The sequence below is a fragment of the Triturus cristatus genome, chromosome 2_1 (genome assembly GCF_964204655.1).
Source record: "Triturus cristatus chromosome 2_1, aTriCri1.1, whole genome shotgun sequence".
Taxonomy (NCBI): Eukaryota; Metazoa; Chordata; class Amphibia; order Caudata; family Salamandridae; genus Triturus; species Triturus cristatus.
This window is the reverse complement of record NC_140581.1, coordinates 719,692,082-719,719,034: the sequence shown is the minus strand read 5'-3', so window position 1 is coordinate 719,719,034 and position 26,953 is coordinate 719,692,082. Positions and strand designations below refer to the sequence as shown.

At 45.2% G+C, this 26,953-nt stretch overlaps 1 protein-coding gene across 1 annotated transcript in view; it reads right to left on the bottom strand.

Moving 5' to 3' along the window:
* Positions 1–26,953, bottom strand: part of HSD17B4 (hydroxysteroid 17-beta dehydrogenase 4) — a 974,808-nt gene that overhangs the window by 468,211 nt on the left and 479,644 nt on the right. The window contains exon 14 of the mRNA XM_085632660.1: positions 23,813–23,864. Within this exon, the coding sequence (XP_085488786.1) occupies positions 23,813–23,864 (52 nt within the window). The remainder of the gene's footprint in view (positions 1–23,812; positions 23,865–26,953) is intronic.

The window sequence follows — 26,953 nt, the reverse complement described above, 5'->3', positions numbered from 1 at the left end:
AATGAAATCTTCATGGAGAATCTTTTGGCTTGGTTAATTGGGTATAGGGACAGGGCATGACCTTTCAGTGAGCCGTTTGGGGGGGGTCTGATAGTCGGGCAACTATGCAGGCCTGTGGCAGTAAGGTCATGATTGGTGAGCAGTAAATTTAAGGTCCTAAGAAGGCGACGCCATTCTTGAATAGGGTCGCCCAAGGGGGAGGGACAAGTGGTCTCTCACGGAACTCCAGGGGCAGTTACAGCCAGTTGGCTGGAAGGGTGTGGGGGGAAGGAAGTAAGTTACGCTTTCCAGTAGGCTGGTTGGCCACCTCGCACACGCACAAGGGCGCAAGTAAACGGCGCATAACTGCAAGGGTCGCTTATGGAGTTAATCTGCGGGGCGTATGGGGGTGCTCGGGGTGAAGTACCGTCCCGGGGAACGGGCCCCCTGCGCATGCCTACTCCAGTTTGGAGGGCGGTCATAGTTTGATCAGGATCTGGCGCCAGTCATTGACCTTGCCGTAGGCTCAAATAGGGATACACAGAAAGATAAATGTATTTGATTATGTAATGTCTAGATTCGGATAGGAATGTCTATGTATTAGAGATATGTTAAGGTTAGCAAACATGATATATGTACCTATCAATGTAATCAAAGTAATGCAATGGACTTTCTGCGTATGGTGTAAATAATGGATATATAAAAATTGTTTTATGTTTAATTTTTAATAAATACGGCCGGGGGTTTAACGACCCCCTAATCCAAAACCTTTTTGTGATAAAATGATTTGCCGCCTTAGGGGTGAATGGGAGGCTGTAAACCGGATACCGGTAAAAGGGGCCATCTTAGTAGGGGGTTGTGGTCTTAGGAAGAGGGGGGTCTAAGCCGTACATGGCCATATTGTTAACGTGCCACCTAGATTCTTGGTCAGTCATATCCAGGGACTTAGACAGATGCGCCATAGGGTGTCCAAACGAGCCTGGAGCGATGAGTTCACTGTTGGTTGTGCCGTCCGTTTGTATACCTGAAGTTGTTTTATTTGGAGTCGTTTTTAGAGAAGAGGTAATAACCTCATGGTGTTCTTTATTCTTATCCTCATTATCCTTGTTTTCCAACTGGAGCCAATGCAAGATAGACCCTTTATTATGGGTTTTTAATTTTTTTTGATTTGTTTAATTTTTTCGTATTTGTTCTAGATAAATGTTGGCTTTCCGAAGTGATTAGCTTTGACTTGTTGATAGTTCCTGGGACTTTTTCTAAATTGCAGCTGATTTTTGTTTCAGGTTCTTCTGCTCTGTTTATTTAGTCTCCCATGGCCCCTGTAGTTTCATGCGAAGCTTCCTTATCGTTTGTTTGTAAATCCTTCGCGCTTGTGGGCGGCTTTGTGTTTTGTTAGGGCTGGGAATATAAGGTGGGCGGTCACCTATTGACTTCATTCTTGAGGTCCTTAACTAGAGTGCTCATTATCTCTGGGAGCTTTTCTAGATTCTGCAGTATTGGACTGCATCCACAGTCGTTTTGTTTGACCATTAAAGCCGTATTTGCCTGGGCTCTGTGGATTAGTGAGTTTAAGTGTTCCAGTTTTGAGTCTAATCCGGAGATCAGGCCAGCGATGGTTTGCAATATATTTATTTGAGTATCTAATTTGTCTGCATGCATTATGGCTGCGTTTGCCATTTAAATCAGGGCGTCGTTTTTAAGGCTGCAGACCAATTACCACTCCTGTTTTAGGGGAACCAAAGGTCCAAGGCTCATTTGCATGTGAAAGAAAGCTGGAGTTTGAAAGATTTGGGGGCCATTTGGGTGAGAGTTGTTGACTTGTGAGCTCAGCGGGCGGCGAAGAAGGGTCAAAAGGCTCCGATTGAAGCCTTAAGGAAGTACTGTGTGTGCCCATTGTGTTTGATTCGGAAGGAAAGCCCTCGCTTGATTCTGAAGTTAAGGGGCCAGGAGATGAATTTGATTGGTTAAAAAGTTCTCAGCTGAGAATATTTCTTCAGCAGTATCCCTGTGCGTCAGTAGGTGGCGTTGGATGACTCCGCGTGCATCATTGTCGTCGTGATCGCCGGAATGACGTCGCAGTATCTACTTAGACGCCACCCCCTCTTTACACAACATTCCACGCCAGAAGCGCAGAGACATGCAAGACACTGACCACTGGTGCACAAAACTAGGGCCCTCAAAGGGAATTCCTTCCTCTAGAAGTCAGTTTGCAGAACAGGGAGGATGGGTGGGGTGGTAAGGGATCTATAACTGATATGTCTCTTACAGATATATCGTTACCAAAGGTAAGTAACTTGTTCATCTGAAAGAGACTATTAGTTATAGATTCCTTACCTTAGAATAGATACATCAGCAATACCAACCCCGGAGGTGGGTCAATAAACCAAGTTCACACCAGAAAGTCCTGGAGAACTGAACAGCCAAAGAAGCCATCTCTCCGGACTGGACTATCCAGGCAGTAATGCTTAGTGAACGTGTGCAGTGATGCCCACATGGCTGCTTGGCAGATGTCACCGAGGGGGACTCCACGTCCCAAAGCAGTAGTGGCTGCCGTCGCCCTGATGGAATTGGCGCGCAGGCCTACTGGAGGCTCCTTTTTTGCCAAGAAATAGCAAATTCTAATGCAAAGGACGACTCATCGAGAGATGGTCCACTTTAGCACAGCCTGACCTCACTTGGTGCCCACATAGCCAACAAAGAGTTGAGCATCCACCTGGAATTGTTTTGTGTGAGACAGATAAAAAGATAGCGCAGGTTTTGTATCCAGACGGTGGAGCCTCTCCTCCTCTTTAGAAGGATGCGGGGGCGAGAAGATGGGTAAAGTGATGGTCCGTCCTATGTGGAAAGAGGTAACCACTTTGGGAAGAAAAGAAGGTTGAGTTCGAAAGACAACCTTGTCCGGATGAACAGAAAGGAAAGGAAGTTTAGAAGAAAGAGCCTGAAGGTCACACACCCTGCAAGCAGAGGTGATTGCAACCAGAAAAGCAGTCTTCAGGGTCAATAGTCCGGGAGGACAAATATGTAGTGGCTCGAAAGGAGCACTCATGAGGTAGGTTAAGACCAGATTCAAGTCCCACTGGGGCATTACGAAAGGAATAGGAGGAAAGAGGTAAGTAATGCCCTTAAGAAATCTATTTACAATAGGGGACGTGAAAAGAGAAGGCTGACAGAAAAGCGAAGAAAGGCCGAAAGATAGCCTTAAGAGTGACCAGAGCCGAGCCCTGCTGGGCCAAAGAAAGAATGAAGAGGAGAACCTCTGAAAGAGGGGCAGAAAGTGGATCCACAGCCTTTTCTGTGCACCATGCCACAAATGTTTTACATCTACAGGCGTATACTGTTTTAGTGAAGGGACGCCTGGCTGCCAAGATAACATTACAGACTTCAGGAGGAAGGTCGAAAGCTGTCAACTGTCGCCTCTCAATCTCCACTCAAGGAGGTGGAGGCTGGACAGGTTCGGGAGGAGGACCATCCCCTGCTGCTGCGACAGAAGATCCTCCCGAAGGGGCAATCTGATAGGCGAATCGATGGCCATGTGCAAGAGCTCGGATTACCAGACTCTTCGTGCCCAATCTGGAGCCACAAGAATGACTTGGGGCCCAGTCGCGCATTATCTTCTTTAGCACTCTGGGCAGAAGCGGTCTAGGCGGAAAGGTGTATAGAAGACCGCAATTCTACTTGCGACGAAAAGCGTCGCCGAGCGAGTGCAGCCTTGGAAATTCCAACACGCAGAACTGCTGACATTACGTGTTCTCTTAAGTGGCGAACAGATCTAACCAAGGCTCTCCCCACTGCTGAAAGAGACCTTGCACCACCTCTAAGTGAAGATGCCATTTGTGATCCATGATGCACCAGCGGCTGAGTTCGGCCACCCTGGCGTTCAGGGAACCTGCTAGGTGTTAAACCACCAGGGACATGCCCCGATGTTCCAGCCATGTCCAGAGGCAGAGAGCATCTTGACAAGGTCCACGACCCCACCCTGCCTGCCCTGTTTGTTGCACTACCACATGGCAGCGGTGTTGTCTGTGAACACCTGCACTACTCTCCCTTTGACAGAAGGAAAGAATGCTTTCAGTGCAAGACGGATCGCCCGGAGCTCCAGCAGGTTGATGTGGAGCCCAGACTCCACTGGAGACCAGAGGCCTCTGATCTCCACATCTCCCATGTGGCCGCCCCATCCCAGAAGTGACGCATCTGTCACCACTGTGAAGTCTGGTTGGGGAAGGGGGAGGGATCTGTCGTCGACCCAATCCTGGTTAGTTAGCCACCACTGCAATTGATGTGCAGTGCCCTCCGAGATCTGGAGAGGATCGGAAAGATTCCTGTGATGCTGCGCCCACTGGAACTTCAGGTCCCACAGCAGAGCCCGCATATGCCATCTTGCATAGTCCACCAGCAGGATGCAGGAGGCCATGAGGCTTAGCAGCCTCAAGGTCATCCTCACCAAAACCCGGGATAGAGGCTGAAACATCAGTATCATAGCCCGAATGTCCTGGACTCGCTGCTTGGGAGGATAGGCCCAAAACTGTGCTGTGTCCAGAACAGCTCCGATAAAAATTAGCTTCTGAGAGGGAATCGGGTGCGACTTCGGCACATTGATAGTGAACCCCAGCGAGTGCAGGAGGTCCGCCGTAGACTGGAGGTGGGAAACGACAGCCTGGGTAGAACTCACCTTCAACAGCCAGTCATCGAGATAGGGGAAGGCTGGAACCCCTGATCTGCGCAGATCAACTACGGCCACAGCCATCATTTTTGTGAACAGCTGAGGGGCGCTGCTAAGGCCAAAGGAGAGAACGGTAAACTGAAAATGCTAGTGGCCTACGGTGACCCGTAGGTAATGCCTGTGGACCCACAGGACGGGGATGTGAAAATAAGCGCCCTGCAAGTCCAACACTACCATACAGTCTCCAGGGTCGAGGGCAGACAAGACCTGAGCCAATGTCAACATTTTGAACTTCTTCTTCCGGGGGAAGGGGTTGACGTCCTGAGATCCAAGATAGGACACAGGCCTTTGTTCTTCTTGGGCAGTAGGAAGTAGTGGGAATAACCACCACAACCTAATTCTGACACAGGAACTCGCTCGATGGCACCCTTAGCCAAGGGAGCGCAACTTCCTGGCGGAGAAGGGCCAATGGATCCTCCAACATGCAATGGGAGTGTTGGTGGCATGAAGGGAGGGGTAGTATCGAAGGGGAGGGAGTAGCCCCTACGGACTATCTAAAAAAATCCACCTGTCCGACGTGATGTTGTGCTAGTGGGGGAGGTGATGGCGGACCCTGCCACCCACTGGCAACTGGTGGCCCTGAAAGGTCGTACTAGGAAGGTTTGGAGGCTGCTGCAGAGGGGGCACTGGTGGACTGGCCAAACCGCTGGCCCCAAAACCCACAATGAAGAGTCCCACATCCTCGGCTGCGAAGAGGTGGAGTAGCTTGCGCCAGCCTTTAGCCCTCCCCTTCCGTAGCCATGAGGGGAGCAAGGCAGTAGCGAGGCCCAAAAATCTGGTAGTAGGCCTAGAGTCCTTGAAGCGCTCAAGCGCGTTGTCTGCCTTGTCGCCAAACAGGCAACGGCCATCAAAGGGCATGTCCAAAAGGGTAAACTGGACATCTCCTGAGATGCCAATGGACCTCAGCCAGGCGTAGCGTCTCAGGGCTACCGACTTAGAAATCGTCCTACCCAGCACATCGGCAGTGTCTAGCCCACAGCGGATGGCGAACTTTGCTGCATCTCTACCCTCGACAAGCAAACGGGAGAGTACAGTCTGGGCCTACTCCGGGCACTTTGGAAGCACTTACGCGACCGAGTCTCACACGGAGTAGGAATAACAGCCCAAGAGACATGTGGTGTTCACCGACTGCAGTACTAAGCTGGCGGAAAAAAACATCTTCTTCCCAAGATGGTCCAGCTTCTTGGAATCCCTATCAGAGGGAGCAGTGGGGAACACGCCTTTTGAGGTTGAAGCTTGGACCACCAAGCTCTCAGGGGTAGGGTGTTGGGAGAGGAAAAGTGGGTCGCCAGGAGCCGGGCGGTGGCATCGGGCAATCATCCAGTCCACAGGAGCCCCTATGCTGGGCTTGGGACCAAGTGCCCAGTAGGATATCCTTAAGTGCTTCATTGAAAGGCAGTTCCGGCTCCGAAGAGGCTGCTGCCGGCGTATGCACCTCAGTCAGGAGGTTAGTCCTGACTACCACCATAGGAAACTCAAGGCCCAAGCCCTCAGCCACCCTACGCAACACCACAGCATAGGAGGCTCCCTCCTCCTTGGCCACAGTAGGGGGAGAAAGCATACCACGGTCTGGGGATGAATCGACCACCTGCATCACCCAACTGGGACATCCTTACGTGCACCAGGAGTTGAACTCGAAAAAAAGATGTCAACAAAGTCAAAAAATTTTAGTCAAAAAGTGGCTAAGGGTACCGCTCTCTCTGGATCTGCGCTAGCTGGCGCAGATAAAGAAAGAACTGATGTCAGCGCCCAGGGGCAGCGTCCAAGTAGATACCGCGACGTCATTCCGGTGATCACGACGCCAACGGCGAACGCGGAGTCGACCGATGCCACCTACCGTTCTACAGGGGTACTGCTTAAGAAAGATTCTACGGATCCAGTCTGACGCCTGGGGGTAGTTCTAAGGTAAGGAATCTATAACTAATAGTCTCTTTCATATTTCTTTCTTTACAGTAAAAAGCGTTCCCACCTCACGCCCATTAAAGTTAGGTGGGTCGCAAACGTTTGTTCTACTAAACACTAGGTCGTGGTTCTAAAAGGTTTGGGAAGCACTGAGCTAGACAGAGCACCATCTGCTTCCAGGGTCTGGATGCATCATACAAAGCCCTGCATCACATGACTGAAAATTATGAAAGACAACATTTACACTAGAACAAAGTTGAAATTCAAGATCTTGATGAGACGGGCCGCAGCATGTAACATGCCTGTGGGGGGTGTAGGAGTACTGCTGGATAAGCTATTGAGCGGAGCGTTGCTTCCATGCAGATGGGAGAGATCCAGGGTTTGAACAATTTTTCTGGAATCATTGTCTGTAAGAAAGGGTTATATATTTTTTTTTAGCAGTGACAGCTGGTACCACGCGGTCCTGGTTTTCTTGGGAATTAATTCTTTCAAATTAAAGTCTGTGACGACAATGCAATTTTGCATTTTCTGCCATTTGCAGGTTGAAGTTCTCTAGATTCATGCCAGATCGCTAGACTTGAATCCGTAACCGATCAGAGTTGTTTTACAAATAGGAATAACTGTTTGTCTGGTTGGGCTTTAGCAAGATACTTGACATTCAGTTCTAGATTAGCTTCAGGTGGGTGTTGAACTGCTGCATGCCACTGACTGAGTAGACTTTAAGGTTGCATTAGTGCCATTAGTGAATAGATGGATCTGTCTATTGTTACTGCGTAAGGTTCTGAAAGGTTTCATGTAGAGATTAAAATAGTGGTGGTGAGGATGGATCATTGGTGTGCTCCAGAGGAGTTGGGAGCACATCAGGGATCCAATTTTTGGGATGTTTTATCAGAGAGAGCTGATGACGGTTGGCGATGTAGAAGGTGAACCATCACAGGACTATATCGCAGAAGCCCAGGGGAATTTTCAGGATGTGAATCAGTTCCGGTTCGACTGTTGAACGTGGCCTAGAAGTTGAGCGAGATCAGGAGGTGGGGTTCTTTCCTGTTCTCGGAGAGGACAGCATCATCTAGTACTTAACTAATAACTATTTTAAAGCTGCAGCATGCTCTGAAGGCAGATTTCCAGTCTCGTAGAAAATTACTCTCATATTTCTGCTCTTGTAGATAGGGCAGAAGGCTGATTGGCAAGGTCATCTGAGTTCAAAGTTGGTTTCTTCAGTAGGAAATCATCTTTCCTGTCTTAGAACCATCCCAAAAAGTTGCTCACCTAAGGAAGGAGGGGAATGAAGGCATGTCAAAGAGATTTGATGATGGTAGAATTTGGTTGTCTTCTTATGCAAAGATCTTGAGTGAATTCAGGATGTTGGTAAGCTCGGTGCACAAGAGGAATTTGAAAAACATCCAACTGGGGAGCAATGGAGGATGAGAGGTAGTGATGCTGTCAATTTCATGTTATTTCCTTGGCTCCTATTTTGTTGATTGTGTTGAAAAATTGATATATGCATCACATTTGTCAGTGCCTTTAGTGTCTTAAGCACGGGACAGAAAACGCTTACTACCATATTCATAAGTAGCACAGCTCAAAATAGGCAGATGTCCTGGAGATCTAATCCCCTAACACCAGAGTGGGCTCTCACTTGGGCTTGAGTCTAGCTAGAGCTTCTGCAGCTGTGCACTGTTCACCAATCCTTGCAGTCTCCACCCGGTCCTCGGTCTGCAGAAAAACAAGCTAAGAGCATGGAGCAACTGTAACCTCTAAGTGACCAAAAACAGTGAGAAAGATCAGAAAAGCAAATGGTAGATAGATACACATATGGAACCCTAAAATGCTTCCTCACTACACAGAAGTCCTTCTCTTTTGGGTCTGATGGGTCAGTGGACTAATGCATCCACTCAAGGAGTGTGTTAAACCTGAGTCACAGGTTCCAATTTTGGCATTTCTACATGACATTTCATCCTTTTGAGGTTGATACAATGATTACTAATAACTTGGGGAACAATAAACACCTGTTAATTAGCGCTAAAAGCCCCCAAGGGGTGAATGTGAGCTTTACAAATATGTATGTTATGGTATATTTCTCTTCCTGACAAAGTCATAAGAAGAGCATCGCTACCCACAAAAGAACGCCGTTTTGAGATTTTACTTGGAATACTGGAATCGGAAAAAGTGAAGTGCTCTGGGGAGATAAACATGCCCATGTCTTTTGTGTCTGAATTGAAGGTGAAATCCCTAGGTCAGGACTGCAGCAAGAATGGTGGGTCATATTTCCTCTATACATCACACTGCAGTACGTTTTAACTATTGTTCAAATTTGTATACCATTCACATATTAACACATTAATAGAAACATGGTAGGTGGGAAGTACTTTGGATGTATACAAGAATTAAGTAAAAATTGATTATTTTCCTTATAAATCGGAAACCTTATTTGTTTTGATGCAGTTGGAGGGTCATGATGTGATACGCAGAGGAATGGGGGGGGGTAGGGAAATAAAGGGGGGGGGGTCTTTAAGGATGCCTCTCTTTAGAAAAACTAAAAAGCAATTGCGACAAATACAAATAAAAACATTGTAGAAATGTTTTCTTGAAAAGGCTAGTTGTAATCATTTACTAGGTTAGTGGATTTTATATTGTCCCATAGATCCTTTTTAATAACTTCCTACATTCCCAGTGTGAATGGTGCTGGCATACAGGTGCACTCCTGCACAATGAGTCATAACCCAAAATCTTTTTAACAAAGCGTATAGGGAAGATGCCAGTAAATGTATATTTTTGTATATGATTGTTACAAAAATAAGTTTGCCTCTCCCCCTACACCACTATACTGGCAAACAGAATTGACACGTTGGGGAAAGGCTGAGGGTGCTATAATCCGACAGGAAGTATTCCAGGGTCTGCGTAAGACTCTCATCTCTCTGGAATGGGATCACATGTTGGAAATTTTCAAAGCTATATAGACTCCTTTACACCCCCAACGTCACCAATAGCCCCGAATCACCCCACTACCCCCGCATTCCCCTGAACGCCATAACGATATCTACTTGATAAACTGTCGGCTATTTACGTATTATAAGCATGCATACGGCCCTTTTGCCCACCAAGGTTGTTATTAAATGTCTTTATGTACCACTATGTAACACACTTCCTAAACGCACAAGATGTGGTCCCACAGGAGAGCGAGATCGCTCTTAATACTTACGAACCAGTGGAAGGGGGGGGAGCTGGGTATCGTCTTACCTTTTATCTTGTTAATATTGGGAATGATGTGACAATATACAGTATGCTTGTTTATGTTCAGACTGTTTCCTATCTCACATGCTCATGATATGTAACTTGTGTTTACTCAACTTTACTGGAGTTATGTGCTGATCCGATGACTAACTCCTATTTCTTTTGGAACTATACATGCATACTTAACATGGACAATGATGTGTTCTTTACCGCTGCCATTTGTAATGCACAAGCTATTACTGATGCTGATAACCGACTTCTGTATGTTGTCCTATTTGAAAGCTAATAAAATTATGTTAAAAAAAAAAAGATTGTTAGAAAAATATCAAAAAACCTGACCACTTCCAAAATAAATGTTTCATTCTGTTAGAGTTTGGCATGATTCTGCTGGTGAGAATAACTGGATTGTCCTTCCAGAATCAATTTGCTAGTACACATGTGAGTCTGCAATGACAGCTATCAGATCGGAGTCTGGACACTACTTTCAACATGGGACTGATTCATTTTTGGAGTAAAAGCTTCTAAAAGGTGCTCAGTAATATCAATAAACTCATCAAAAGTCGCTACGTTCTTTCCATTTATCCACTCTCGCGCTCAAATACCCCATACATCTAGGAAGCCCAGATCCATGATGGAAATGTTCAGTCTTCTTAAACTTGATCCACTACAAATCAGGGGTTCGACCAAACAGTTTTTCATCTTGACGTAACCCTGTCAATAAACCACGTCCTAATCAGTTTAAATTTCGGACCTGGTGTGTAGCCAGCAGCTTAATAAGCCTGTTGTCCTCTCCTGTGGAATGTGATAAGCCTCACAGTAAACTAACTGGAAACAAGCCATGTTAACACATTGCCCACAGAGCACAGTACTAATAAGTCCTTCATGATGCCTTCTAGCATTAAGCTCTTAACCACGAATGCATGAGCCATGTCCTTCACGTTCTCCATTTTCACACTTTTTTCTTCTCTTTTCTCTCTAACCACCTCTTCTTTCTCTGTGCACAACCCAATCCTCTGAAATTCTCTCTTGTTCTCATCATCTTTCTCACCATCTAATTCCAGATGCTTTATCTGGAGGTTGATTTCATTTGAGGTTATAGGACTGTATGGAATTTGTTCAATTGAGTGCTGGGTGTCGCTAGAGGTGGGTTCTGTATCCGAGAGATGCACTTCTCTATGCACGCCTTGGTAATTTAACAAATACTTCAATAGTGTACATTTTCACACATTTTCATGTCCTCAGCATTCAAATTTCTCAATCCAGTCTCCTCAGTTTATGCAATAAGATCCACTTCCCCTGTAGAGGTTATTAAAAGCTGAAATGTACTGTGTTACAATCATGAATTCCGTGAGGCCCAGACTCTGCTACCAGTGCCAAGATCCATCCCCAGGGAACATCGATGCAGGGGCCACCACATGCCCCAAACGTAACACAGTATCCAAGCACTGTCCATACATTTTCCCTGGTGCTGGACATCCCTCTCAACTCCACGGAACTACCATACCACAGGGAGTACTCTACCGACCGATTCGCGGAATGGCAGATTTAGCCCTTCAATACTATTTATGTTTGGACTGGTGCAAATTTAAATCTCTGACGCGCCGCAATGAGAGTATAATTCCTTATATTGATAAGGACGGTAGTGATCACTGATTTGCCCTGATGAAGTCTTGTTGTATGTAAACAGACGAAACACGTATTGACAAGGAGCTGTATTGATGACAAGGAGGGATATGCATAACAGATAACAATTCTGGAAAAAACCTGGATGTCAAAATAAAAGACATTGGACTTTCTTACATATTACTTTACACATTCTTGATTTTGAGAGCTTGGAGTAATTCTGAATATTTTCTTTCTTTTACGACTGCTCCCGACTGCTTCTCCACCTTCTCCTAGCACAGCCTCCTTTGCATTTCAATCATCTTCTCATGTCATGGGCATTCCCACCATCACCTCAACCTTTCTTCCAGACCTTAGCCATCTGCCAGCTATCCACACAACCACATACAGACACCAATCAATAAACAAGCACATTCATTCACAAAGTGGCCAGACTTTGCCAATGTTTATGTAATTTAAAAAAAAAATAATTTGTGAATTTGCTGCAGTTTTTGCTATTTGACTTGAAAAACACAATACCAAAAAGTAAGTATCAGAGATTAAGTTAGGTGGGGTCCAGGTATCAAGGTCATATTTTCACGTGATTACACATTCTTAAAATGATCACTGTATTGTGGAAAGAATGCTTGCCACAATTCATTTGAAAGAAATTTCAATAACTTGCATACATAAAAATTCCATACATCACAAACATCATGCTTTATTAGGTTATACATTGTCATGCTGTTGGAATGGGTTTATACGATGAATACCATGATGAGTGCAGACCCGACAACAGCAATACCAATACATGCAATATCAACGTATGCCATAACCTGTGCCCACATGACCATGCCAGTACCCGTCAATGCAATGTTTGCACACACACACAACGCAGAGTACTAACCACTATACGATCATGGCGAGCTACTTGGGCTCTATCCGTCAATGCAATGTTAATGTATGTCATACCCTGTACCTGCACAGTAGCGTCTGCACCAGCAATGACGAGATCGTTGCATGTCATAATCCATGCTCAAATGACTTTACTGTTACTAGTAATAATAATACCGATGGACATTATGAATTAAGTAAACGTAACCGTGTCAATACCAGTAAGAACACCAGTAAGAACAATGTCAATGTATGCTATGACAACCGTATGCACAATGTTAGGGTTGTTGATAAAAAGGATACCAGTGACTGACATATTATTTTCACGAGTTCCAATGAACTTATATCATTGCTGATGGATTCACTCAAGGTGACCTCCCCATGAACCAGAAGTCAGAGATACATGGTAATACAAGTTCTACAACCCACACCCATGTCTATCGAATAACAGGTCACAGGAGGGTCTTTCTTAACCTAAAGAGAAACGCGCGCCCAGGGAAAAACCCAATCAATCCCACGGATAGATAGTTGCACCACAAACAGGTCTGAGGAAATTGGCCCCAATAAAACACGTTTGGTAAAGGACTCACGTTACCCAAAATACCACAAAGCTAGATACCACATGTAGATAGAAACACTCAACCTATTAGGACATGACATACACACCACACATAGCGATCACGTGCTCTTCATGCTGGAAATCAGGACACATCCACACTGGCCCACACTAACTCTCCCTGAGGTTGAGAGCCATCGGGGTCCTTATCAGGCGCACGGATTTGTTGATTTATGAATGAGATGCTCTTTTGGTATGTAGAAAATTGCTTTATCGTACCTCAGCAGTAACAGCGGTCAAAACTTTGTAGAGCGACAGACTTTGAGAAGACACTTTGTTGAGGCTCGCTCAGCCGCAAGCATTTCATTAAACCAATCTGTTCCGGTTTTGCCAAAAGCCTCTTATCTTTTCATTTTTTTAGGGTAAACTCATATCCAAGCAACAGTACAGCTTATACTTCAGGACATGTTGGCCTGTAGTCCTGCTAGCTCGCGGTGCACCATCTGTACCCAAAACCTGACCAGGTAAAAAATGGAAGGTGCAACCTCAGAACATGAAAACCCTGACTCTCCAAGGATATCGTGGTAATAGACCTAGAACCTTCCGTGTAGTAACTCATGTATACCCAAAGAGATACAAAAGTAATACTCAGCAAGGCATTTCCCTATATACTGAAGCATAGCGATTCTTGTGTAAAAAACGTGTGCTGTGATAATCAATAGAAGAAAACAGGATAATTTGTTCATTAAAAGAATGGTGAAAAAGATAAACAGTTAAACCATTGTGCTGTAACAGAGAGTATATGCTTGCATACAAGTACTGTAGTATTGTTTACCTACCTAATGCTCCCTAACTTAGTGTCTAGGGTGGATGAATCTGCCAAATCCCTGTAGGGTGCTCTAACTCCCCATAACCTGTGGGTAAGTGTCATCAGGACTCCCGCCTCCGTGGAGAGCAGGGCAGCGTCCCTCGCAGAGGTAACAAGCCATAGCCAATAGGTGTGGACTGAATCAAGAGGGTTGCTTAAAAACAATCTGTGGCGAACACTGGATATAACTGGATGGGCTTCAGCACACCAGACTCTATAGAAGGTTGAAAGGCAATCGGTGTTGTAACACAACTGCATTGTTTAAACTTTGCCAAAACAGAACATTACGAAGGCATAGACATAAGGTACAGCAAACTTTTTTCAGGAAAGGAAGAGCATAGTGTGGCGGGGCATATGCACTGAGGTCATTTCTTGGTATGTGCAAGCATATGGGGAAAACAAATGTCAATGTGAGTTGACGAATAGCAGCAGACACGGATATAACAATATTGTTACTCAAAGGCACACCATTTGCACTCTATGCCAAATTCCCCCTCGCATTTAAAAGACACATAGTATGCTGCTGGCATGGAAAGGCAAGCATGCTCTGCCAAACTGACACTGTATAGAAACATGGAAAGTGCAGAAAATGAATATACAACCACAAGGAGGTAAGAGACAATGTAATCGCATGAAAATGTCTTCTGTTGATTTTAATGTGGAAAAGAAATAGCATTTAGCAAGTTGCTTTTTTGTAGGATGGACAAACGCTTTCCATATGTTTACTTTTTAACATCTTTTGCATAAGGGGGCGTGTCCTCCACAGGATTTAGAAACCACCAAGGTGCTAAAAACGAGTGGTGCTCGGAATGTTTGTGCTACCCATAAGCAGCAAATTTGTTAACATCCTGTTCCTGTACATAGCGTTTCCCCCTACCCGCAATTATGTACAGGGCCAGTGTGCTAGGAATTGCAGCCTGTGTGTTAAATGAAAAACTGAAAGTTTTTGTTCATGTCCGCCACAGCAGCTCTGAAGTCGAATGAGGGGTGCGGACCAGCAAATGTTAATTAAATAATTTTAAAACTGGTTTCGAGTGCAATGAAAAAAGATCAGTGGGGGATGGGGAGAGAAGCACGCCGATGAGATAAGGAATATGAAGAGGGGCGGTAGCTGAGCAAAGGAGATGAAGTTATGTATAATGGCCGGGAAAGAAGATTTGAGTACCGGCTCCACATCCTGTGATCCTTTTCAGCTGCCCACGATGCTGACACCCTCTGCGGGTAAATACCAGCCACAAGACAAGGCGACCAGCACTGTCCATGAGGTGGGTGCCCGCCGCGATCATGAAGTTGGCAGGAGGTGCTGTAGGAGGGCAAAGTCTGGTGCCCAGCACTGTACTGTCACCGGAGCGAAAAGAAAGTGCACGGTAAGCACACACCAGCGGCGAAGCATGAGAGCTGTCACAGCAGTGCATGTGAATAAAAGCCGGGCAGCGCACTTAGAATAGGAGTCCCGTATCCCTCCAAGTATGGAAAGCATAACAGAAGAAGAAAGTGCAGCTGGGGAAGAAAGGACTCCTACAGCGGCCGCATTAGGTGGTGGCCTGGAAAAGAACACGGAGCAGTTGTGTGGGAATGTGTCCCTGTCCCAGTGGTTACTCGGCCGGTCCGTGTGAATGGTCGGCCGGTGTGGTGGTATGCCACAGTCCTGCAGTAAGTCTCCTGCTGCCTGAGTGACTACTGAACATCGGAAGTAAGTAGCACCCAGAAGGCAAGAGGGGACTGATCATACCTTCAACCCGCTCCAGCAGCATCCATGAGAAGCAATGACCTGGCACAGTCAATCGAGCTGCCGTGGCAAAAAAGAAAAACAAGCGCGCGCACCTCGCGCTCACAAGTGGGGGAAAGTGGGAGGCACACAAAGCGTTTCCCTTGCGGGAGCAAGCCAGGGGCACCATGTGTTTGTAAGTTAATTACAAACATATGGTGTCAAGCTCACTCCCACAAGGGAATCGCCACATGTGCACGCGTTGCCATTGAAGGCAATAGAACGCGTGCACGTTTTAAGGGAGAAAATTGAATCAATTGCAAAAGGTCTTTTTGCCTATGCAGCGCATGAGCGCTACGAAGGCGAGACCTAAAAAGGAATCAGCCTGGCTGGAAATCTGGCATGGGCGAGACCACTCACTGCCAGCGAAATGCTCCTCTGTCTAAACAAAGGATTGATGTTGTTTATATAATAAACAGTATCCATGTTCCCATCCCAAGCCCTGTCGTCGAACAGCCAAAACAAATAATAGTTTGCATGATGAACTTAGCCCTTGTACAGAATGTTCAAGGTATTTGATAGTGTGCCTATGAAGTGGAAGCAAAGCTGAGTTCAAAGAATATTATACCTTATTTGCATGCAAATGAATGTGTGTTAAATGTCATCGTGATTAAGGAGATAAGGCAACTTAAGAATGTGAGCAGGTAGAATGGCGTTTCTATTCACGATTAATGTAACCAAGTAACAGCATCTATCACAGCCAACTTACACTAGCAATCGGAATTGTGCATCATGAGCGCAACCGCAGGTTCTGAAGACAAGTTGACAATTAGAAAATCTGACATATTCAATACAACTACAAGCATGTGGTAGCTTTGCATTTGGGACATATTAACATGAGAGATGACACAGGGAGAGCCAATGATTTTTTTATTTTATATAAAGTAAATGCAAGCTTTGAATTTCTCTCAGCGAAAAAGACTAGAATGTGCAACTCCATCGTGCAAGTGGTGCTCATCGGGTCATTAGAAAGTGCAGAAATAAGCGATTTATTCTCTTGCTTATAAAAAGCCCTAGTTATCTACTCAACATTAACACTCGTTATCCAATGCAGACTTGGCTCACAGGGAATTTCCTTCCCTGTTAAAAACCGTTTTAAAACTCAAGATTATGAATAAAGGAGTTTAAGTGTAACCTTGAATACCAAGGTTGTACTTGTGACAGCAATGCGCCTCTCTCTGGAGCCCTCGACCTGCATATTTTACATATCCACATCTCTAGGGGCAAAGATGGAAACGCTCTTCGTCGCACAAAAAGAAAATCAATCGTTTTGCAAGGGCTGTTTTGCATAAAAGTAAGGTCACAGTGTCTGAACACAGCATGCCATTTTAAAGACTTGCCTACATAGCGGACAGAACACTAAGAACCTCTCATACAATGTATTTTTATATACAAAATACATACATTCATCTATAAGGGGACTCTCCTCGCTTAGAGCTATGTTACAAAGTTTTATGGAAAGCAAGCATGCAAGGGTTTGGGAAAGACGATGTCCCTTAAAAGGACAGAAACCTCCTTTCTATTGACTGGGTGTGGACGGGATAGCCTCATTTTTGCTGCACTACTATAAGCTATCTGACAAAAATAGACAAACAAAATCTGCTGTGCTATCAGAATTTGTACAGCTCCTTCAACCCTGAGTATCGCAGTCACATCCCAACGCTTTCTTAATGTGGACGCCTTTTCATCAATACTGTGCTAGATTAATCATGCTGGGCTTCTGCCAAAGGCAGGAGACCGATGACGTGGCGGAAGCTGGATGTTTTGGGGCTCACACGGATTAGTCATGGACACCAAGTGTTGGATGCTCTACTAAAGTTAGGCACGCATGCGCCATCACACCAGCGCTGTTCAATCTGCACATCTTTCGATTTGCCAGAAGCGTTTGTTCCTGAGCCTCTTTTTCAGATGAAACTGGGATAAGAGCACATCCCTGTTTAGTACTACAGTGACAATAACATCTTGGGCTGTTGCACACCAGCTTACCCTCATCAGTCACTGGAATGCCTGGGTTGATGGTGTAACAACATCCATCTCTAAGTTAATCTAAACAAATCAAACGTAATCAAGATGGTCAAACGGTTAACCAAGTATAGGTATTATTGGCACATGCAAAATTTGAGGTATTGAATAAATGTCAGTCTGGGCCAAATGTTTGTTACGCCAGCGTGATCTACTGTAATTTCAGAAATCTCTAGTTGATTTTATTATGCGAAATTCCCAAGCTCACGCCATTACGCCACATCGCGTAATTACATGCCATTGGTGGTAGATTAACAACAGATCAAGAGTGGCTGTTGTTCATAGTGCTTTCGTTTATTGGAATTTATTTGGCGTGAAAGGCCTCCTCACATCCAAATTCCATGCGCTGATGCATTTTATGCTAAAATGTATCATGGAATGCCAGGTAAGCACTTTGCATATTTATACGCAACTTCATATAATTGTTCAGCAATTTTGCATAATTACACAAATGTGAATTATGCGATTTTCACACTGCTCCAATTAATATCACTGTCTGGAATGATTTTAGATGCAACCCTGTTTTTTGGGATTAAAAACCACAGGTATAAAAAGTGCTGCCAATGCAGTGGAAGCGGATTTAATTTCCTTTAACTCTAAATATACTGTGTGGTCAATGGCGCGCCTCCTGATGGCATTGGAGGCCGGGATAGTGCTATTACCACCTGCGGTGCAACCATCTGGTTCTGAAGGCACTGGCTTGAAACTGGATTGAATAGCAGGGCCTCCTTGGAAAAGGTTTCCCACCTAAAGGCAGAAAACTCTGAGCTAACCCCTTTCGACCTGACCTCGGGCTTGCCTAGCGCTCTGGCATAGCTGACAATCAGGAACACTTTACGGAATATTGCGTTTGCTGCTGAGAAATCAATGCTAGGAAATGTCCACAGTCTATGAAAGACCAACGACCTGGCAGTTTCACAATCTCAACCTCAAAAACGTGGCTCGTGCTCGTCTGATTCAAATATCCTCTGCAATTTCAATATTGCGTGCTCTGCGTCAGTGCAGGCTTGAGGGCGGGGTCAAGGGGCGACCTCTGAAGGACAGGCGGAGGCCGGATGAGAGCATCCTGCAGAGATCCTTGTGTGCAGCATTGTTCAGGGGCTAATTACAATGGCATGACAGCTCTGGTGATGAATGCACTGGAGGGCCAGATCTGTAATGTGTCCAGTTACAGGTTTGACTCATAATATAATTGCATAGCGGCTTAATGTTCCTGCCGCAAAGCACAACGTAGGACATGGAGGTCACAGATTAGTATTTTATGTAACTAGCTCAGTGGGTTTTTGCTTTTGTCCTAGCGACCCTTCAGTTACTTGGAGTTCAAAAGCAGCAATCCTTCAAATATAGCGCACTGGGTGATGAACTGGAATCAAACTGCTAAGGGGAACTGGAAAGGCATAGGTTAGAGCCATAGTGTTTTTTCTGCTCAATCTTTTGCTATTCTGCTGTTGCTGCTAAAAAGGGTTCATTTGGATAGCAATAGAATGTTTGCAGTATGACACCGAAATCATTGTGTTATGCTTATGGGGCACAATTACTAAGACTTTGCTCCTAGGCTGCTTCACAAAAGTGTTGCAAACCTAGTGCAAAGTGCTGTTTTGCGGCTTACTTTCTAGCACAAATCCTGAATTGCATTGGGCAGTAGCCTTACTTTAAAGTAATGCACCGTAGGACTAGGCACTACTTTACGCCAAGGAGGCATACCATGGGTGGTACGAAGACGTGCCCCACCTTTGGATTGTGACACCAAACCCTATCTAGTAACTTCAGTAGAAAAGAACTAGCACTAAAAAATGTCGCCTTCAAGCCATATGTAATGTTGGAGAAATTATTTATTTTCTCTAAACCGTTGCAACTTTGCATGTGTGCTCCACTATACAGCACACATACAAAGTGGTAAGTGTTAAATCTAGTAAAAAAAATAGAATTTTGTGCTGGAATGATATTCTTCTAGTACATGGGTACTCACAAACTTTCTCTCGGGGGCCAAATTTACAGTGTGGTTTGTGGCTGAGGGCCGCACCGGTGGGGGCGGGGGCAGTGGGGGAGGGGGCGGTGGGGGAAGGGGCGGTCTAGAGCAAAAAAAAACTATGACCATGAGGTTGAACACAGGCCCCTGCAGCGGACACCTTCGTCCACTGAGCCACCAGACCCAACATTCACACAGCTCTCTATATCTATCTCTCTCTCACTCTGTTTCCCTCCCTCCCTCTCTCTGTCTGTCTGTCTCCCTCTCTCCCTCCCTCTCTCTATCAGTCTCCCTCCCTCTCTCTATCAATCTCCCTCCCTCCGTCTCCCTCCCTCCGTCTCCCTCCCTCTCTCCGTCTCCCTCCCTCTCTCTATCTCTCTCTCTCTCTCTCCCTCACTCTGTTTGTCTCCCTTTCTCTCTGTCTCCCTTTCTCTCTGTCTCCCTTCCTCTGTTTGTCTCCCTTTCTCTCTGTCTGTCTCCCTCCCTCTCTGTCTCCCTCCCTCTCTCTGTCTCCCTCCCTCCCTCTCTCTGTCTCCCTCCCTACCTCTCTCTGTCTCCCTCTGTCTCACTCACTCTGTGTCTCCCTTTCTCTCTGTCTCCCTTTCTCTCTGTCTCCCTCCCTCTCTGTCTCCCTCCCTCTCTGTCTCCCTCCCTCTCTGTCTCCCTCCCTCTCTGTCTCTGTCTCCCTCCCTCCCTCTCTCTGTCTCCCTCTGTCTCACTCACTCTGTGTCTCCCTCTCTCTCTGTTTCCCTCCCTCTGTCTCCCTCTCTCTGTTTCCCTCCCTCTGTCTCCCTCCCTCCCTCTGTCTCCCTCCCTCCCTCTGTCTCCCTCCCTCCCTCTGTCTCCCTCACTCCCTCTGTCTCCCTCACTCCCTCTGTCTCCCTCACTCCCTCTGTCTCCCTCACTCCCTCTGTCTCCCTCCCTCTCCGTCCCTCTGTCTCCGTCTCCCTCCCTCTGTCTCCCTCCCTCTGTCTCCCTCCCTCTGTCTCCCTCCCCCTCCCTCTCTCTCCTTCCCTCTCTCCGTCTCCCTCCCTCTCTCCCTCCCTCTCCCTGTCTCCCTCTCTCTGTCACTCTCTCTCTCTCGCTCTCTCTCTGTCTCCCTCTCTCTGTCTCCCTCTCTCTGTCTCCCTCCCTCCCTCTCCCTCTGTTCTCCCTCTGTCTCCCTCCCTCCCTCTGTCTCCCTCCCTCTCCCTGTCTCCCTCTCTCTGTCACTCTCTCTCTCTCGCTCTCTCTCTGTCTTCCCCTCTCCCTCTCTTTCTCCCTCTGTCTTCCTTCCTCTGTCACCTCACCCGCTGCTCTCACTCCCAGCTGCCCTCCGTCACCTCACCCTGCTGTCCTCGTCTCCTGCTGTCACCTCAACCCGCGCTGAGACAGCTTCCCAGGAACACACACAGACGCCGCACCCAAGTACTTCACAGGTCTTTTAAAGACCATTCACTTGTTAATGAGGCTTTGTTGTATTTCACCTCTTCTTAGCGCCCCTGCATCTCCACTCAATCAGAGTGGAGATGCAGGGGCGCTAAGAAGAGGTGAAATACAACAAAGCCTCATTAACAAGTGAATGGTTTTTAAAAGAATCGACCGGCCCCCATAGCTCCGAGCTGCTGCAACCGGCGATATAAAAAAAACACAGGTATGATGTCTGCAAGGTCCGCGGGCCAGAAACTTTGGTTACGGCACATTGTAAAAACTAGGGCCCAATTTAGAGTTTGGCAGACGGTTACTGTGTCATAAAGGTAACGTGTATCCTGTCTGCCATTTTACACGTGCCAAAGGTTATTATCCACTTGTAATAAATCGGACCGCATATCTGCCATGCTTGTGACTGAGAAAGCCATTCGCCAAACTATAAATCAGGCCCTTAATCTGCCCCTTCGCTTATGCACTTTGAATATATAATGCCTACCAGTATGCTTGACATGTCACTCCTACACCTTGCACTCGTCATTGTCTTAAGTAACCTTTCGCATACATTGAGTTACACTCTTGAGGACTCATTGTCTCTGTGTATTATGTTTATGATGCAAAGAGTTCTGACAGTTTACAGTGAAATGAAAATTTATTTTGTAAAGCGCGCTTTTGCGTGGGGGCGTCTTGATGCTGCAGAAACCGAAGGAATCAATGGATCGAAAACATAAGAACCTAAAAGATCAAAACAGCGCGGCTTCATTGATTAAAAAGCCACATTTTTAAAGACTTCCTAAAAGGAAGAAGGGTTGTGCATTTCTTCAACAGAAGCGGAACAGAGTTCCATAATTTTGACGTACAAACTACAAAACCTCTCCAGCCCCAGTGTGATCTTCTAAATTTAGAATTGACCATATAGTAGGCTGAAGAAGAATGCAGAGTCCTGGAAGGAGTATACCATAAAATTCTGTTTCAAATAATCAGGACCTGAACCATGGAGAGCTTTAAAGGCAATGCACAAAGCCTTGAGCTCTATGCACTTTTTGACTGGTAGCCAATATAACTGGATAAAAGCCTGTGATGCAGACTGAGGCTTCAAAAGCCCAAGCAGCAGACGGGCTGCCGCATTCTGCTGCACTTTCAATGTGTTTAAACGTTTTTGCTGCATGTTGGTATATGGGGCGTTACAATAATCCAGTTTGGAAAGGACAAGAGTGGTAACCACCATTTTCTGTAACTCCTTTGGAATAAAAGGAAACAATTTCTCCAAAATTTCAAGATTAAAAAAGATGAAGAGGTCACAGCATTGATGCTCCTCAAATGCCCGTTTATTGTCAAAAAGAATCCCTAGATTTCTTTCTTTTGAGACAGGGATTGGCAGGGTACCCACATTCTGCAGCCACCAACTTGGAGACCAAAAGGAGGTGTTGTTTCCCAACAAGAGAACTTCAGTTTTTCCAGAGTTCAATTTTAGGCAGGTATAAGGCATTTAATTGCCTAAAAGCAACATACAGCTGTGAAATCGACTACAGAGTACTCCAGTTTCCCAGACACTGAGGCCACAATCTGGGTATCGTCCGCATAGGGCAATACCGGAAAGCCAAAGGCTTTAATGAGACTAGCTAAGTGAGTGACGTGGATATTAAACAGAGGAGGACTCAGGATGAGCCCTGAGGCCCCCCCACATGGTAATGAAAAGGGATTAGATGTACAGCCATCCACAGCAATGAATTGTTCTCTCTCTGACTAAAAAGGATTTCAGGAGGCGAAGTGCAGCATCTCTGATGCCAATGGAGTACAGACGGGATGAGTAGCGCTATAAAATAAATATATGTGAGAGATGGGAAAAGGTTCGACGTGGGGTCACCCTTAGAAGGTGGCAGTGAGTGAAACCGTGAAGGAGGTGATTGGGGGTGCCAACAAAGTCTGTTGCACTAGGCGCCACCAGCGCTACAGCCGGCCCTGCTCTGCAACCAAATGTGGAGCATAGATTCAAATGTGGTTTTGCAGACAAGAGCTCGAAGCAATGAAATGTTAATACGTTTCCAGTAAAGTTAGTGCAAATGTAAGATTAAGTATGCAAGAGAGAACTAGGGTGGATTACTTGAACTTTGTCCATAAAAGAATTGATATACAGGTCCCGTAATCACAGCCCACGTAATGCTAACGGAAATTTTAGTTTTGAGAATTCTTCAGAGCGAGTTCTTCCTATGTCCATGGAAATGGATGTCATTTAATCCATATAAAATGGACACTGTTAATGCACTTCGTAGCACCAGGCCAATAATCACTCATTGCAGCGCCTCTTTTTGCTACTAATACATTCTAGTCATCAGCAAAATGTGCTACATTATTTTAGTCTTTTATATAACAAGCACTGCAAAGTAAATTGCTTCTAAATGCTGCTGCAATGGGAAACCAAACAAACCTGAAATGATTGTGAGAAAAGGACATAAAATGAATTAAGTGTATAGCTTAAACCTGCCATTAGATAGGGGTCCTAATGCACCAGCAAGAGAGAGCATTAGCACAAGCTGGGTGCCAAGTATCATAAGTGCTTTTCTCTTCCACTCACAAAAGTGGGTCAGGACACCTCTAAAATATTATATACTGCTGAGTGGAGAGTGCTACCTGCTAAAATCGATAAATTGACTCTCTAGGGCTAAAGGCGCTCATTTATAAAAGCTTTTGAATGTTGCTGTGCAATTTCACATATAGAATGGAAAGGAGAGAAAATGGCAGTCAAAAGATACACAGAGTATTTTGTTACATTACCATACATTAAATACCGATTTTCGTGTTTGTTTATTTAGGACTGACACAAAATGTAACACTGAGCCCAATACAAAGAGCTGAGAGCTGCTGAATGAAAGGAATATTGAACTACTAACCTGAAGTTGGAAGAGGTTTGTATACCTCCAGGTACTGTTCACCATGCAACAGCTGCAGGAAGAGTAAAAATAAGGTTTACGTGATTGAAACAACTTTATTTTATAACAGTTTTGAAGGAGTTAAAAAAGTAAACAAATATCCGCACAAACGTTTTAGCAAGCAAACAAAAATGCCTTCAAAAGGTCAGACTGTATTGCATACAGCACAAGTACTGCTGTAAATGCACATGAAAAAATCTAGGCATAAAATTCTATATTGCCAGTCGGTCATAAAAAATATTTCCAATAATTTTCTAGCACCAATAAAAAAAACTCAATGTAGGACAATTCTTAAAGAGTTTGGTAATTCATTAGAAAAATTCATATCAGTCCACAAAATGTTAATAATTTACACACAGGGCCATAAGACAGTAATAGCTAAACAGCGCATGTAGGCTTCCACCTAAAAGATGGTCCAGATTGTTTCTTCTTCAGAGCTTACAGGTTTAGGAACGTGGTATATTTCACACATACAACGCAGAATTCATAAAATCTACGTGCACTAAATGCAACGGGCATTACAAGAAGATCATTTCTTGGCAGTAAAATTAAATCACTTCATAAAGTATAATTCGTTGTCATTCTTTAATCAGTCTTCCTTACGAATTACCTAACAAAGGAATGTGAAACCGTCCTAAAACGTCTTTTGAACCGACGAGTTTACAGATGACGCTGTTTCTTTCACCTGACAACTGCCAGTTCAAAAGGTACCATAGGGAGACCGCAGACTTGTCAACTGTACCCGATGTCACCACAGCTGACCTACTCAGAGCCAATTGGGTATTTTCCCTCATCAAAGTTGCATATTTTAGACCAGATTTTCTCCACACACAATATTGACCTAGATAACCCTCGACCTATTGTTTGGTCTGACCATTTCTTGCTCACTTTCTGGCAGAAAAAAGAAAGTAACAAGACCCGGACTCAGAGTACCAAACAAATGAAAGAAGTCAGATCTTTTAAGTAAATTACACCTGACTCTCTGGCAGAAATACTAAGCAATCATCCAATCCCTGTGGAAGGGCCTTTAGAGGATGCAGCACTTGCTTTAGAAAGCTGGCTGCATAAATGGACATTATACCTTGCTCCTCCTAAAGTGCATAGGGCCACTCGGGGTAATCCCTCGGCTCATTGGTTCTCAGAGGCGCTGAAAAAGAGCAAAAGTGCCTGTAATGCCTTGAGCGCTTATGGAGGAAAAGTTATGATCCTCTGAGCAAACTCAATTACAAAAAGGCACTTAAGTAATTACTAACTTTATTGAAGCCACTAATGCCCTCCATCCCAGTCAATCGGGTTTTAGAGCTAACTATAGCACTGAAACAGCCCTATTGGAAATCACTGAAAGCATTAAAGTCACCCTTGATAGAGGAGGAAAGGCAGTTTTAATACTGCTGGATCTTTCGGCGGCTTTTGACACCGTGCCCCACGACCGTCTCCTTCAGAGACTTAGGGAATGTGGTCTTGGGGGTACGGTTCTTAGCTGGCTCGCCTCCTTTTTGAATGACCGTCAGCAATCTTTCTGGTCCCCACCGTTTTCAGCAGCGATCCCTTCACTGATTGTCGGAGTGCCTCAGGGCTCAGTTTTGAGCCCGACTCATCTATATGGCCCCTCTGGCTCCTCTTGCGGAAACATTTGGGGCCAAGATTATAACCTACGCGGATGACTCCCAACTTTTGTTTACATACGGAAAGGATTAAGTTTTTAACGAAAGTGACATCTATCAATGTTTGTCCAATATTTTTTACTGGTTTCGCCAGAACCAACTTTCTTGGAATTCCGCCAAAACCGAAATTATCTTTTTGGGACATATACCGGGTGATGAATGGCGGAATTTGTGGCCTCAGGACCAACCTTCCCCCCCCCTAGCCCTGTTACCACTGTGAAAAATCTTGGAGTCTTACTAGATTCTGATCTCTCTATGAAGTCGCAGGTTCAATTGGTGACTGGCATGTGCTTTAGGCTCCTAAAAATGATGAGAAACTTTCTCTCATTACTGCCTCTGTCTCACAGGCAGACGGTAGTACACGCCTTGATCACCTCAAGGCTGGACTATACTAATGCTTTGTACTTGGGCATTCCGAAATACTTATTAGGTCGCCTCCAGATAGAGCAAAATGCGGCTGCTAGAGCTATCGTGATGGTCGGGCCTAGGACCCATTTGGCAATTCACCTGAAAACTTTACACTGGTTATCAGTGAAAAATAGAATTTACTTTAAGGCGCTGGTGCTGGCTTTTAAGGCCTTGCATGATAGCGGGGCCCAGTATCTCAGAAAGAGAATTACTCCCTACTGTCCGTGTAGGACGCGAAGATCTTCGGCCCAACATCTGTTAGTGGTGCCAAAATTTCTTCAAGGAAGGGAGGACGTTCCTTTCAGGTGACTTTAGGCAGATTATGGAATTCACTGCCTCTTTCCCTCAGACTTGAACCTGAACTCCTTAGTTTTAGGCGCCAACTTAAGACCTGACTGTTCCATCAATAATTTATGCCGGGCAGAAATGGAAGCTTTCAGGATCTCTCTTCTCAAGGGGTACCTCTTTAGCGCCGGGACACTCTTCTGAGTAGCTGTGCACTTTACAAATCCCCCATAACATAACATAACATAACACCAAAGCAGAACATAAAATCCCATAATAGAGATTGAATCCAAATAGAGTCTAGGCTGAACTCTCTTCTGATACTCTCAATGGGGACAGAGTTACATAAACCTAAAACGCCCCTTAGAAGTCAAACCACAGTGAGTCAAACATAGGAAAACAGCCCTAAATACAAGCAGCTAATTCACTCGTCAGTATTAGTATAACCATGGCACAGTAAGCTTTCTTCAAATCAAAACAGAATACACCCCAAATGTAACCAATTTGTAAGCATCCCATTCAATCCTAACAGTAAAGCAGACATGTGCAAGGGTCGTATTTGAAACCCTCCATTTGTTCCTCAGATCAGCCTCAGGTGTCCTTTAAGTGGCATTATGAGGCAGGTTAAAAAAAAAATGGCATTGGTTTAACTGAAGTACTTATAGTCAAGAGAGGATGCCTTCAGTGGACTGACAAGCACTAAACTATGAGACTAAGCGGAGGTGTTCATTGTGGGACTGAATTC